Here is a 15,276-nt window from a genome sequence, read left to right as displayed (position 1 = left end):
TGAAATGTACCTGTAAGTAAGGCCCCCCTAGTTCTTCCATAAAACAACACTGCACACACAGACTTTGGCTTTCACTTGCTGTAACCTCAGTCCGGACTAACTATAACATTCAGATGATACCCCGAATATCCTGAAGATACTGTCCAAGTTGGTCGCTTCCCCCACCATCCCCACCGAACTTCTGTGCCCTTCGGATCTGTCCTCCCATGTGCAAAACTCTACACAATGGCTGGTTTCCACAGTCATTGGAGTCACTGGAATCCCCACCTTCAACAAGTTACCACCTTGGTCTTCTTTCTTCTTTTTGGTCCTCTTTCCATTCTTGCCTCTGAACCTAGTTTTGTTTGGAGGATTTGAGACTTTGGCTCAAGTCTTATTCCCTAGTTGGATCTCAAATTTTGCCATTCTGACAGAAAACTCTAGATCCTTCAATTGGATCCTGTTTCTTTCCTACTGTTGATTTTTGGCCAGGGTCCTGATTCCTGACATTAGAGCTTGTGTTTTGTAACTCAGAGTATGGTAGAGCAGTTTACTTACTGATCCTTGGCAGCTGGTAGAGGAAAAACCTTAGATGTAATCAAGACAGCAAAAAGAAGTAAAAATCTTCATGTTATCGAAAAAAATTGTATTATTCATATTAAGCATCTCAACTAATGCTTTAATAAACTACTATGAATTTACTTAAGTGACACTTAGAAATGAAACTGGTATGGTGGAATGTGCTTCTGTAAAGTACCAAGGTTTGGTAAAAAGAAAATCACAAAGAATCAGGATACAGTCTCTATTAAAGTCCTACCCAAGTAGCCCTGGGAAGGATGGCAAGAGACCAGAACAACAGGCAACACATTTTCCATTCAAACTGCAACCTTCCCACATAAGTGCATGGTTGCAGTTTCATGTGAGAAATGTGGGGAGGGGCGTCACCAGGTAAAGATGATGTATTTTATAAAACCACTGAATCAGAACATTAAAATGTTCTTTGAGCCAAAACGACACTTTGGATCGGGTTTCTATTTTAAGACTCAGGAATGTGTAAGATAAAAATGTCTGAAAAGATTCCCATCCAAACACTGGCAGCTCTCAGTGGCCCTGAGACCAGGAATCATACTGTATGGAAGAAGGAGGCTTGGCTCTGATTTCTGTTTTCCCTAATTCATGCGACAGCCTGGCAGTATGGCCGACTCCTAATACAAAATAAGACAAAATGGGGCACCTGGGTGGCTAAGTCATTAAGCGTCTGCCTTTGGCTCAGATCATGATCCCAGGGTCCTGGGATTGAGCCCTGCATTGGGCTTCATGCTTGGTGGGGAGCCTGCTTCTCTCCCTCTCCCCACTTCCTCTGCTTGTGTTCCCTCTCTCACTGTGTCTCTGTCAAATAAATGAAAAAAGTCTTCAAAAAAAAAAAAAGACAAAACAACCAGTCATGCCGTGTAACAAAAATATGATGCCTCCAACGTCAACTGACATAAACACCACATTCCACATCAGGTTTTTCTCCACTAAACTGGCTCCATATGCCCTTGAATTAATGTACTGAGGAATACTGATGCCATCAGCCCCGTGGCCCTAATTATTCTTCAGAGGATGCAGTTTATCAGGGAGCTGTTATGATTGAGCAGGTGAAGTCAGAGAATATCTCAGCGCCCATCATAGTTAAGTACAAGGTTAAAGGTACTCACTGAATGAAATGCCATGGCAAATGGCTCACTTTTAATATGCTTATGTTTCTGTCATTAATAATATGAAACAAAGTTTAACTCTCTGTGGAGCTCTGGGGCTATGATCAGTTAGTGCATGGTACTTATAAAATAATTCTGCTAGGTTGTAAATAAAAAGACAAAGCTGTATGCATTTCAGTAGAAGCCCCACACCAACAAGTCAGGAAGCATCATTACCTCCAAGTAAATACTGTCACTTCATACCTTTTTAGGAAGAAAAGAAAACTGAGAAGGCAATATTCTACAGAAGTACAGCTGTTTTTCTAGTGCTGTTTAGTAGGACAGATGATATGTGATCAAAAGTATCGCTACAGAACAGTGCTCCCCAGTCAATTATGTGACAATTTAATTCAAAATTAAACATGAAACTAAGAAAGATGGAAGCGAAACTATTTGTAAGAGCTTATGGCAACAAGTTACTTATACCTTTCTTAACAGTACTGACCAGGCAAACACACTGAAACATTCAGGAAAAAGTATTTATAAGCACTGAGCTTAAGTCATGCATAGTCCTTTCTGTCTCTGTCAACAATCTTCCAGACATGAATCAACAGGATAACTTTAATGATACAGAATCTAAGATAATTTCTAGAAAAAAAAGTTGAATCATGTGAAAGAATTATAATAGAATCATAAAGAAACAGAATTGCTTTCTCATGGTTAAACTGCATTACTTTAAAAAGAGGACAAGTAAACCAAGCTTCAGTATTTTGCAATAAAATTCATACTTTTCCCCATCATTTTCACAAAACACTCATAATTCTCTTTCTTTTGGGAAGATGTACAAAGACAGAATAGTTATAAGAGCCACTCTATGTACTCAGAACAAAATGGAAAGACATAGGACAAGTCCATTACAAGTCTTTATTCACTGAAGAAACCTTTTCCAATAACTATGGCCAATAACGGCCTCTCATCAGAGCTTTTACAGAACAATCACTTTGCCCTTGTCACTTATGTTCTAGTTGCTTAAAGCTTATCAATATCATCTCTCCTCTCAGCCTATAAATCTACTGAAGACAAGACTGTGTTTTTTAACTATCTCTTGGGTCTAACTGAGTACTCACCCAGTTCTAGGCCATGGTACGTTCTAAATAAAGCTATGTTCAACTGAACTGACTAGGAAAGGAATAGGAAGCATGCTGCTAGCCTCCATCAGCCGGCACCCAACACAAACAACAGAAACTATTACCATAGCTCTTCTAGAAGACGTACATTTATTCTAGAAAGAAAGAAATCCCTGCTGTTAGAGCAGATTAGATTACAATACACAGTAATAAGAGAAAATGAGAAAATGCTGTTTTCATTAGTATGCACAATTATTAAGGAAGTAATTTGTTCAAGTTTAATTCATCCTGAAGCACTTGATCCCTTCCTATGATAAGAACACAGGAACTCTACAGACCACTCGTGCTTTAGGCTGCCTGAATCATCCACATCCAGGAACAACTGGCTGACGATGACTGACCAATCATCCGAGGTATCCAGGTATGGATCATTATCATAAAGGACCATTGTAGATCTTTTGATCTAAAATTCACCTCCATCCATTAGATTGGGGTCAGTAGCACAAATTACCTAGTCACGACAACCCAAAAATGTCTCCAGACACTACCCAATGTCCCCGGAGGGCATATTCAGCCCCTGTTGAGAAGCAGCGGTTTACACACTTGCATGTGACTCAGGCCATGAGCTACTGCAGAACACGCGTCATTTTGTTCACACCTGCACACCTGATGCCTACCACGTGCTACAATATAGTAGATACCACACCGGTATTTTCTGAATAAATTCATCTTAAATCAACCAACTTTAAAAATTATAATCCATTTTGGGTGCATACGAACACCAAATTTAAATTCAAACCAGGCAGGCCTATTTTTTAAATGTATGCTTATGAACAAATTATTTAATTTATCTTTAGTTTCCTTATCTATAAAATTGGATATTACCACTTATAATGTTGTCAGGAGTACAAAATCGTAACATGCGCATGAGAGTAGGGAGCACACAGCAGACGAACGATGTTAACTACTGCCTTTCTCCCTCATCAGTAAGCAAACAGATCCCATCCAAGCCCCCTCCCCATTCCTGCCGCCCCAGTCCTCCTCAGGCAAACTGGGATCTGAGTCTCAGGCTTTAAGCAGCAACAGCAGCTGCTCTTCTATGTACAAAATCACCACAGAGCACTTGTCCCTTTTCTTCAGCTTTCTCAAGGAGCCAAACGAAGTGGCTTTAGGAAACTATAAACGAATTAAGAATTCTCCAAAATGTGCATGGATGAGAGGTTTTCACTGTCCACAGAGACATGAGCTATCATGAGCGCTTCACCTCAATTTCCTCCATCTCCCACAACCTGCAAATCTGCTCCCTCTCAACCGCCTGATCCACTGCATTATTTTTCTTGATTTCTTACCATTTTCCCATCTAGAGCAAGTAAATATGACTATGTTGGAAGGCCATACCTCATAATCACTTTCCAAAAATTCATGTAAGATCATTTCATAGATGAGTGGCTTCAGAACTGGATCTCCTCTTGGCAAGTACGGACTAATAGCCTAAGGAAGAAGGAAAAAGAGGTCATTTCAGAAGGAGCAAAACAAAACCAGACTCCAATTATGCAGAAAATATGAAGTACAGAACTTCCTCAACCTACTATAGGGTTACATTCTGACAGACCCATAGAAATTGAAAATATTTTAAGTCAGAAATGCACTGAAACAGACCCCCTACTGAATTCCACAGCTTAGCCGAGCCTAACTTATATACGCTCACACCACGTATGTCAGCCTACAGTTGGGCAAAGTCCTCTAATACCTGGCCTATTTTAGAATCAAGTGTTGAGTATCTCATTTAGGTTATTGAATATTGTACTGAAAATGAAAAAGAGAATGGCCGTGGGGGTAGAAATTGGTGTGAGTGTGCGGCTCGAAACCCAGCCTGGCATCCCGAAAGAGGATCATCCCGGGTGTCATTCTCCCCGGGAAAGATCCAAGTTCAATGTGTGGTTTCTACTGAATGTGTAACGCCTTTGCACCCCTCTAAAGTTGAAAAGTCATAAGCTGAACTACTATAAGTAGGAGACCATCTGCATATTTCTACTTTTAAAATGTAAGGCACCAGAGTGTTTAGGAAAATTATTATAAAAAGAAGAATTCAAATCAACTCTACCTTCTTATGACACATTACACTATATTTTCAGAAGTATATATGAGGTGTACATATGTATGAACGAGGAATAAAACAACTGCCTCAGTTAAGTTAAACTTTCTCTCTCTGTTCTTCCAAAGGAATTAAAGAAAATCTATATAGGAGGGAGAATGTCACAGAGATAAAAGCTACCTTAAGGAGTCAAGGAGTTACAGTTCATCTATTCATATATTTTTTCCTTAAAATGGAATATATCATTCTTTAAAAACTCATAATCATAGTTTGAAATTAAGGGAAAATACACACCTTGCATTCATTAGCTGTTTCAGTGCATGTTAAGTGTTGAATTCACGAACACTATAGAATGACTTGGCAGATTATATGTACCAATTGCTACACTTTGTTCTGGGGACACAAAACTAGGGGGCTCAGAGCCTCAGGGGAACACTATGCAGACATCTAAACAGCCAACCAGAACACTGGCTACTAAGTGTTACATAAGCAAGGTGTTAACCAGGGGCTGCGATGAGCAGGGGCCCATTTTGTATCCTGAGGCAGAAATGACAAATGCCAGGAATCTATCAGGCAAAGACAGACAGAGCAGGGCACCCTGGCAGAAGGAATAATGTGAGGAAGGGCACAGAGCCATGGATGTGCACTGTGTATTCAGGGAGATCAGAGTGGCCCCGAGATGTGGGAGAGTGGTCCCCAGAAGGGAGAAAAGTGAGGCGGGGCAATGAAAACTAATGGGTTTTTTACTTTGAGAAGAAGGGAAGTAAGAATAGCAGATTGATTTTTTAAGCAGCTAACTCTAGGGTAGGGTTGTTCACCGATCTGTCAAAAGGCCCCTGCAACAGCATAGACAAGAGTTGAGGTTCAACATGGCCCCCCAGGGGAGGAGAGGCCTGGTATGGACAAGGAAGGACTGATGAGAACCAAAGATGAAACATCATGAGGACGTGAATCAGAGTTCTCATGCGGACAGTGGCTGTGAGCTCTTAAGCATGGAGGAATAGGTACACCACGAGGTCACAGATACAGACTGGAATTGGGAAAGAAATGGATTGACAATGATTTGAGTGATCACTATCAGTAGTTCCTACAAGGAAAAAGAGCCATCACACATTTCCAGCACAGATACTGAATTTAATAAAAAGGTCTGGGTCATAAAGCCATCATGGTCATAGGACTGGGTAAGATCCTCCAGGAGCAGCCAAACAAATAAGATGAGAAGATTCCCTGGGGCAAGTGCACTATTCATAGCGCAGGCAACCTAACTGGGAAATTTTTTTTTTAAAAAGATGTTATTTACTTATTTATTTGAGAAAGTGAGTGAGAGAGAGCATTCACAAGTGGGGAGGAGGGAGAGTGAGAAGCAGATTCCCCAGGGAGCCTGATGTGGGGCTTGATCCCAGGACCTTGAGATCATGACCTGAGCTGAAGGCAGAAACTTAACCGACTGAGCCATCTAGGTGCCCTATAACTGGGAATTTTTATTTTATTTTATTTATTTTATTATTTATTATTTATTATTTTTTTTTAAAGATTTTTTTTTATTTATTTATTTGTCAGAGAGAGAGAGAGAGCGTGAACACAGGCAGACAGAATGGCAGGCAGAGGCAGAGGGAGAAGCAGACTCCCTGCTGAGCAAGGAGCCCGATGTGGGACTCGATCCCAGGACGCTGGGATCATGACCTGAGCCGAAGGCAGCTGCTTAACCAACTGAGCCACCCAGGCGTCCCGACTGGGAATTTTTAAAAACATATTCATAATTTCAAGAGAATACTGCAAAGGCTCATAAATATTGCATGGAGCACTGGCTATTATATGCAATAATGAATCATGGAACATTATAAAAAACTAATGATGTACCTACCATACGGTGACTAATGTAACATAATAAAATTTAAAAAAAAAAGAAAAAAATTTAAATGTTTTAAACAAACATAGGAATACTTTATTGTTTACTTTGAAGGTCATGCATTAAGTTGAAAGGTAAATTGCTTCTTTCGAAGGACATAATCAACAAAACTAAGAGGCAAACTTTGGAATGGGAGAAGATATTTGCAAATGACATGTCTTGAAAAGGGCAGTATCTAAAATATACAAAGAATTTATATAAAAAAAAGAATTTATAAAACTGAACACTCAAAACACAAATAAACCAGTTAAAAAATGGGCAGAAGACACGAAGAGACATTTTTCTATAGAAGACGTACAAATGGCCAACAGACATGAAAAGATGCTCAACATCAATCATCTTCAGGGAAACATAAATCAGAACCACAATGAGATACCACCTCACACCAGTAAGAATGGCTAAAATTAACACCACAGGAAACAACAGGTGTTTGTGAGAATGTGGAGAAAGAGGAACCTTCTTACACTGCTGGTGGGAAACACATACTGGTATAGCCACTGTGGAAAACAGTACGGAGGGTACTCAAGAAGTTAAAAATAGAACTACCCTATGATCCAGCAATTGCATGACTAGGTATTTACCCAAAGAATACAAAAATACCGATTCGGCGGGGAGGTGGGAGGTTAGGGGAACCAGGTGGTGGGTATTAGAGAAGGCATGGATTGCAGGGAGCACGGGTATGGTGCAAAAATAATGAATACTGTTATGCTGAAAATAAATAAAAAATAAATTTAAAAAAAACGATTCAGAAGGATATATGCACTGTGATTTTTATAACAGCCTTATCAACAATAGCCAAATTATGGAAAGAGCCCTAATGAATGGATCAAGAAGATAGTATATACATATATACAAAAGAGTATTTCCCATCCATAAAAAAGAATGAAATTGTGCCATTTGCAATGATGTGGACAGAGCTAGAAAGTATTATGCTAAGCAAGGTAAGTCAGAGAAAGTCAAACGCCTATGATTTCACTCAATTTAAGGAACAAAACAGATGAATATGAGGGGGGAAAGAAAAAAGCAAATCGGAAAACAGACTCTTAACTATACAAAACAATCTCCCCTCCAGAGGGGAGATGGGTAGGGGAGGGATTAAATAGGTGACAGGTATTAAGGAGGCACCTGTGATGAGCACTGGGTGTTGTATGCAAGTGACGGAGCACTAAATCTGACACCTGAACTATTATTACAGGGTATGTTAACCAACTCTAAATTAATAGGGAACTTGAAAAAGAAAAAAAAAAGGTAAAAACATGAAGTATCAAATTATTTGTTATTGCTACATGGCCAAACTTTTCCATCTGCCTTTCAGCAAATAAAATATTATTTGAAAAATGCATTAATTCTTCAGCGCATTCTAAAAAAGTCTCATTTTATAACCTGCAGAATGAGACTCTACCTGTTTTCCATATTCATTAAAAAGAACAAAAAACTTCAGGGGCACCGGGTGGCTCAGTCAGTTAAGCATCTGACTCTTGGTTTCAGCTCAGGCCATGATCTTGGGGTTGTGGGCTCGGGCTCTGAGCCTGAGTCTGCTTGAGATTCTTTCCCTCTGCCTGTTCTCCTGCTCTTTCTCTCCCTCATTAAATAATTCCTTTAAAAAAAATCCATAAAAACGTTATATAAACACAGAATTGGTGGGATATGAGGATATAACACATATGTATACATTTTACACACATAAACTATAAAACAGATCTATATTCTGGTTTTCCTTCCTAGTTAACACTTGCTTCCCAGGAAAGTACTGATTACTAGTGTCTTAATTTTATTTCCATCTCAATCTCAATATACTACATACATAAATTCAGAGTTAAAAATAAGGCTGTGCTTACCTTAAGCTGTCCAATTTCTTTAAATTTATAAACTTCATATTCCCAGAGTGCTGCATTTTTCCCAAGAATTTTCTGGCATTTGCTGGCAGTAAAAACATCCCAGGGAGAAAGAAAAAAAAAAAGTAAGTAGACATTTCCTCTGTTGGTTTCGATAAATCTCTTGTACCAGAGTTCTGACAAATTTCTATCTCAGGTGCCAATGCACATAAAGGTATTACTAGATAACCAATTGATTGCATATACAAGGTGGACAGAAATCATAAAAATTATTACAAAACACTTATAAATAAAGACGAACCCCTTTCTGAAGATGATGGTTAGGGGCTTTCCCAATGATTATCCTGTTCTGAGTTTCCTACTTATCCGGATGAGCCCTGCTGGTTTTGGGACCTTTCTCACCTTGAAGAAATGTCATCATATCCAAAATACCAATTTAAATCACTTCTTAAAGAACTTTAAATAATGGACTACAAAATCAGACTTCAGAAATTTACAATCCTATCATAGTATATAATCTGGAGAAATACTTATATATGAATAAAAACTTAATTTACACATCGAAGAAACAGGTCTCCCTAAATCTCAGGAAACAAGAGGTCGGCCTGAAGGCTACGTTCCCAGGCTGTCCTGAGGTACTAGAAGGGAGCACCATGAAGCTCCAGGGGGAGCCACTCACACAACCCACATGGCCACTATGTAACATTTACACTCTTGTCTACCACAGACCCCTGCGACCTGAAGCCTGAAATCTGGTCACTTCCACTGAATTGCCACCCTCTTGCTGGGAGACAACTCTCCTTGAATTACAAGCAGTGGCACTGATTGCCTTCTAGAGGATGCTTGTAGAACAGCAATGGAAATGAGATGCACAGATGATGTTTCCCTCCAGAGCAAAGGGCAGGACTGTTTAGTGTTCGGTGTAATAAATATATCAGGTTCCTCTGAAGGCAGGCATGATCACTGTCCATTTAAAGGAGTCAGAGATCCTAAGCTCAGAGTTCCTTTCCTGTCATACGAGCGATGGTCTGTGCAATGTCACCTGGCTGGCCCTTTATGTCGTGCTGTGGGAACTGGAGCTGTGGGATCTGGCACAAATGCCAATATGCCGGCTACTACCACTGCTGAGTTAGGCCTGTATCTCTAACCTGGGAGTCTCATGTCTTATGCCATGACCCATGTGCTAACTTGTTAGCTTACAAAAAGGGTAACCTCTCCGACTCTTCGTGACTTTTGACATCTATTAAATTCTCTTGTTTGGGGCACCTGGGTGGTTCAGTGGGTTAAAGCCTCTGCCTTCGGCTCAGGTCATGATCTCAGGGTCCTGGGACTGAGCCTCGAATCAGGCTCTCTGCTCGGCGGGGAGCCTGCTTCCTCTTCTCTCTCTGCCTGCCTCTCTGCCTACTTGTGATCTTTCTCTCTGTCAAATAAATAAATAAAATCTTCTAAAAAAATATAAATTCTCTTGTTTGGTGAAAATGAGACAGTAGGTGGTTAACTCACAAATCCATTCTGTGGTTATAGCCACCAATACTCAAAAACTACCCCTGCAAGAACGACTCCCCCCCTCCCCCAAAAAAGGTTACCTCAGAGAATGGCTTATTTTCGTGTTAAAATTTATTTCTCAATTCTATTTATAGTAACAAGTAACTGTGAAAATATCAGTTATTACCGTGCTGCTATGTCATACTCTCCTTTCTCCACCAGGTGGTTTATGTATGCCAAGCCAATATCCTAGGGAAAATTAAATGAAGGAATTTCATAATTAATCAGAACAACCACAAAATTGAGCCTCATTTCCTGAGCAGCCCATGACATCAGGGTCTTACTGGCACTATGGGCTAGAACCTGTTTTATACACCTTAGGGTACTATATGTAATTATGCTCATTTCCTTCCTAAGCAGATTTAAATGCACTTGTAGTTATATTTTCACAAATTTTAGAATTCACACAAAAATAACGTTCCTATGGTAAAGGCTCCTAACTTGCCCCTGATTAGGAGATTTTCTACAGAAGAAATCTGTAATATTAGAAACATGATTCAACAATTTCATGCTGTCACTGGATATAAAGTGGTTTTTCATGCTTTCATCTGTAAGACGTGAGCTACTGGTTTCCTCTGTATCACGTCTGAAGAAATGCTGTAAGAAATACATGACAACAGAACAATCATATTAAAGGGAAATACTGAATCTTAAGGTTAACATTAATGTGAAAATGATGTCCAAAAACATGTGATTCACACCCATGAGTTTACAGATGAGGAAAACAGGATTGCAGCTTGGGCTGGCTTCTGAGTAAAATTCATTTTCTTACACCATCTTCATTCTGAAAGGATCTGAGGTGGCCTGAGTCACCAAAGATGTGAGAGCTGTTGTTTGATCTCCCCCCAGGACTCTTGTGAAATATTATTTCTGACTAAAAGCATTTTCATAAGAAGCTTAAACTTATTATATAACAAAACTTGGATTTTAAGTTCTAGTTTATGTACAAAAAAAGGTGTTGTGGAATTTCTTCCCGGATGGCAGAAATGGCAGCGGCCCATTTCTGTCTCTGCCTGTATGGTATGAAATTATGCTGTGCTAGGAGGAAAAAAAAAAGGCCACGCATAACTAATATATAGGACGGGTCTGTTTCAAGGCTGTGGGAAAATACTAATAGTTCCTACTTTATTAAATTTTACCCCAATAGTGACTATATGGGAAATCCTATTTCAAATCTGTAGAAACTAAAGAGTAAAAAAAAAAGGGGTGACTAAGTTTATTTTTCTGCAAAAAGACCATAATCACGGCACTATGGAGTCTTTCTGTCCAGGGTCAGAGAAGAGAATGTGTCCTTTGCAGAGCCCATTTCTCCTCATGCCAGGCCCTTACCCTACTGTGCCACTCATCCTCTTTCTCTGTCCTCCTTTAACCTCAATCCTATTTTCTCTCTTCTCCTTAGCGTAAGCATGTTCAGTGTCTCTCTCACACAAAATATCCGCCATCACCAATGACCTTTTTGTGATGGCCCGGCCCCAGCCACAGTCTGCACTCCCTTCCACTTCAGAGCCAACATGCAACTCTACTTCATCATCTCCTCCTCACTTTTCCCTCCTTCCAGCACATTGAGAAGGAGTAATACAGAGAAAATTCACTCGTCACTTTCATATTGCCACACCCAGAGTACCACCGACTGGCTGAGCTTGTTTTACCTTTGACCTGCTCTCCCAGCTCCCACGAAAACCTTCCTCTGGCCATTACAAACTATTTTGGGCACTTCTCCTTTGAATATTGGCAGTCCCAATGGTTCCATTCAAGTTCTGTTTTCTGAGGCTAGATACTCACCCCGTGTGGACTGCTTCAAACTCATGCCTTCCACTGACGCCTGTTTGCTGACAAATCTCTGGGTCCAGATCTCTTCCCTGAGCTCCACTAGGATGTCCCAGAGATGGCCCAAATCCAATGTGTCAAAACCAGTATTAATCCTCCCACACTCCCTCCTCCCAGCCTGTTCCCCCTCACATAGTCTCCCTCTCTTAGGGAATGGCAACACCAACCACCATTCCCAGAAACTGGGCGTCAACCATCGAAGACTGGGCATCAGCCTAGATTTCTCTCCTGTGCATGAGGAGCCAGTCACCGTATCCCACAGAGTCCAGCTGAATGTATCCTCTGCCTGTCTTCACCTCCCCATTCCTACTGACTCTGTAGGTCTCATCCTACCACTTCTCTACCAAGAAGGAAGCTATTCTGTTGATTCCTATTTTAGCTGCCTCTAGCCTCTTTCTCCATTGGAGAATCTTTCTAACAAGCAGATCTAATGAGGCACTGAAAGCATAAACTGTCTTGTACGGGATCTCAAGATGGAGCCAAGCTCCCACTTACACATGGCCCTTCAGAATCTGGCTCTTGCTACCCATATATACACTCTGCAACTGCCCCCCACATAACGAAGCAGGCCAAGAGGTGTCACTTCTCTGCACTTTCCCATATACTATTCTATTGGGCAGAATACCTTCTGCTCCATTTCTAGATAATCTTTGTTTAATCTCCACACTTTTGAATGGGGGGGGGCAGGGATATGATCTGGTTCTCTCTCTTCTTTTGGGTTCCTGAGTTATTTTGCTTGTTTACTCTCTAGACATTTTATGTGGAGTTTTAGGGAAGTTTAAGGTGAGGAATTTGTGCCACAAACCTAAATAGCCATAAATGCAGTTTTCATCTAGAAATAAGGGTCTTGGACTCACCGATCTCTAAGGACCCTTCACACTCTCTCCGGTTTTCTGTATGCCCATCCACTGTCACAGTTAGTAAAGAAATGTGCTTTTGGTCACTAAACTTTTCCGGAGTCCAAAATGTAATGAAAACATATCTAAGGTCCTAGATTAGTCTCTATAACACAAATGACTCTTACTACGGAGACAATGAAGCAATCTGGTTTTATGAAACTACTCTTGATAAATTTTGTGATAATGTGGTTTTACCTATGATTTAAAGAAACTTCCCCACACATAACTGGAAAGCTTTGTATTTAAAGTACATTTCACAAATTCAAGTCCCAAATTACCTAAAACTGCCTCCTAGCTGGTGTTCAAGTCTCTTGTTTACAAGCAGAAACAGATTCAATAAACTGAAATATTTTGACCTTGCAGGTTGGAGAATTAGTCTGAAATAAAGTCTCAAAAACATAGGAAAAATCTGTTCTTTTCAAATTACTTTCAGTCTCATTATAACTTATTGAAAGGTAAAGTTATGCTTCAAATAATAAAATTACATACTTACTAGAATCTTATGTCTTTTAATGTTCTTCTGGCTGATTTCAGCTGCCATCAAAGCTTCCTATATTTATAGAAGCATGATAAAAGGAGTCAGAAAAGAAGGGAGGGAAAATGAGAGAGAGTGGGAAAGAAAGATATTGAGGTTATAAACACTATATTTATTATGTTTTAAAGTTCTGGACTACATAAATAAAGCCCCATTTCCCTGTGGCTTTTGCTTCAAGCACGGGCATTTTTAATGTTATGGTTGAATGAACCCCACTGCATTCATACTCGAACAAAAGCAGTCAACCAAAATGAAGACTTCTCTTATTTCCATTTGAATGCATTTCCACATTAGGATATTGGAATCACATTTCAGGCACAAATCAAAATACGACACAATCTCCTCAATTCAAACAACAAAAAAAATTCATCTGTCATTCTAAATCTGCATGACATACATCGACAAAGTGGCACTTTTCCTTTATGAAATGCAAGAAAATAAACCATATGGATACATTTAGGTGTATCTGCAATTAAGATTTTGAAAATCCTTGATTTTATTTTTATTTTGGAAAGTTCATTATTATTACTATAACACAAACGTCAAAACATAAAATTATTGGGGTGCTTGGGTGGCTCAGTCAGTTAAGCATCTGACTCTTGGTTTTAGCTCAGATCGTGATCTCTGGGTCAAGCCAGGCATTAGGGCTCAGTGCAGAGTTGGCTTGTCCTTCTCTTTCTCTCTTCCTTCCTAAAATCTTTTTAAAAGATTTCATTTTTTATTTGAGAGAGATAAAGAGATGACAAGCAGGGGGCAGGAACAGTGGGAGAAGCAGACCTCCCGCTGAGCAGGAAGTCCAACAGAGGACTCAATCCCAAGACCCTGGGATCATGACCTGAGCTGAAGGCAGATGCTTAACTGACTGAGCCACCCAGGAAAGAAAATCTTTAAAAATCACATAAAATTATTTAGGGAACTACTGGATCTGAAGCAATACAGTAATAACCGAAATAGAAACTTTTTGTGTCAATTCCTGGACTCTAGTTTATCCATGAAAAACATTTTTCCCCCAAATCCTTTCAGGTGGTCACAAACTTAAAAGCAACATACAGTGGATTTTGATTTCAAAAACAAAGTTTTTGTTTGTTTTTAGCTAATTAGCATAGAAGCCCAACCAGAGAATTTCTCTAACCAAACCAACATAATATTTGCCTTTTAGCTTTTAAAGTCAGAAAGGTTTCTGCTTTTGAAAAAGAGAAACTCATCATGGGACAGTTTTCTGCTCTTATCAGTCTGATTCAAGACTCAATGAAGTGGACCACATCATTCTGTCTGCAAAGTGTTCAGACCATCCTCAGTGAACAGTAAATTAACACCTTGACTTTACATATGAAATAAGCACAAATCAACAGTACCACTAAAATATAGAAGACAATTCTGAAATACTAGCTCCATTTTATTTTCCTCGAAAAGCCACAAAACAAACACTTGCATAGGCTGGATCGAACCCACCTGTTCCCTCTACTACCACCTTCTCCTCCTCCACTGAACAGTGAAGCCAGTTAACCTCCTTGTAATCCTTTCCCCCCTAATTTCTGAAAAGAGTATTGGAAAGTTATTAGTCTCTTACATATTTTTAGCTTGGGGCATTCTAATTCACTTACACAAAAGATTTATTACAAAAACCTTTTGTCCTCTCCCTGTTACAGATGTGTCAATACTTTAAAGAAAGGAAAATCAAAACTACCTCATATTTCTTCTTTTCAAGGAGCCAGTCAATGTGGTCATCTTGGTCTCGTTCCTTGGCCACTACAACATCTCTTGGACTCACGATGTAAAAGAGTGATTCCCCTTCAGAGTACTCTAGAGGTGAGGGAAGAAAGACAGAGTGTGGGCGACTCAGCAG

At 39.8% G+C, this 15,276-nt stretch overlaps 1 protein-coding gene across 4 annotated transcripts in view; it reads right to left on the bottom strand.

Annotated features, from left to right (window-relative positions):
• VPS41 (VPS41 subunit of HOPS complex) overlaps nucleotides 1-15,276 on the bottom strand; it is a 175,983-nt gene that overhangs the window by 32,529 nt on the left and 128,178 nt on the right. For all 4 annotated transcript variants that reach the window (XM_082692551.1, XM_082692549.1, XM_082692550.1 and 1 more), the window contains 5 exons: nucleotides 15,118-15,233; nucleotides 13,389-13,445; nucleotides 10,297-10,358; nucleotides 8,628-8,709; nucleotides 4,184-4,276 (listed from right to left, as the gene is read on the bottom strand). In XM_082692551.1, coding sequence (XP_082548677.1) covers nucleotides 4,184-4,276; nucleotides 8,628-8,709; nucleotides 10,297-10,358; nucleotides 13,389-13,445; nucleotides 15,118-15,233 — 410 coding nt within the window. The remainder of the gene's footprint in view (nucleotides 1-4,183; nucleotides 4,277-8,627; nucleotides 8,710-10,296; nucleotides 10,359-13,388; nucleotides 13,446-15,117; nucleotides 15,234-15,276) is intronic.

The sequence above is a fragment of the Mustela nivalis genome (genome assembly GCF_964662115.1).
Source record: "Mustela nivalis genome assembly, chromosome: 12".
Classification (NCBI taxonomy): Eukaryota; Metazoa; Chordata; class Mammalia; order Carnivora; family Mustelidae; genus Mustela; species Mustela nivalis.
Note: the sequence above shows the minus strand (reverse complement) of the source record. Positions and strands in the feature narration are given on the sequence as shown.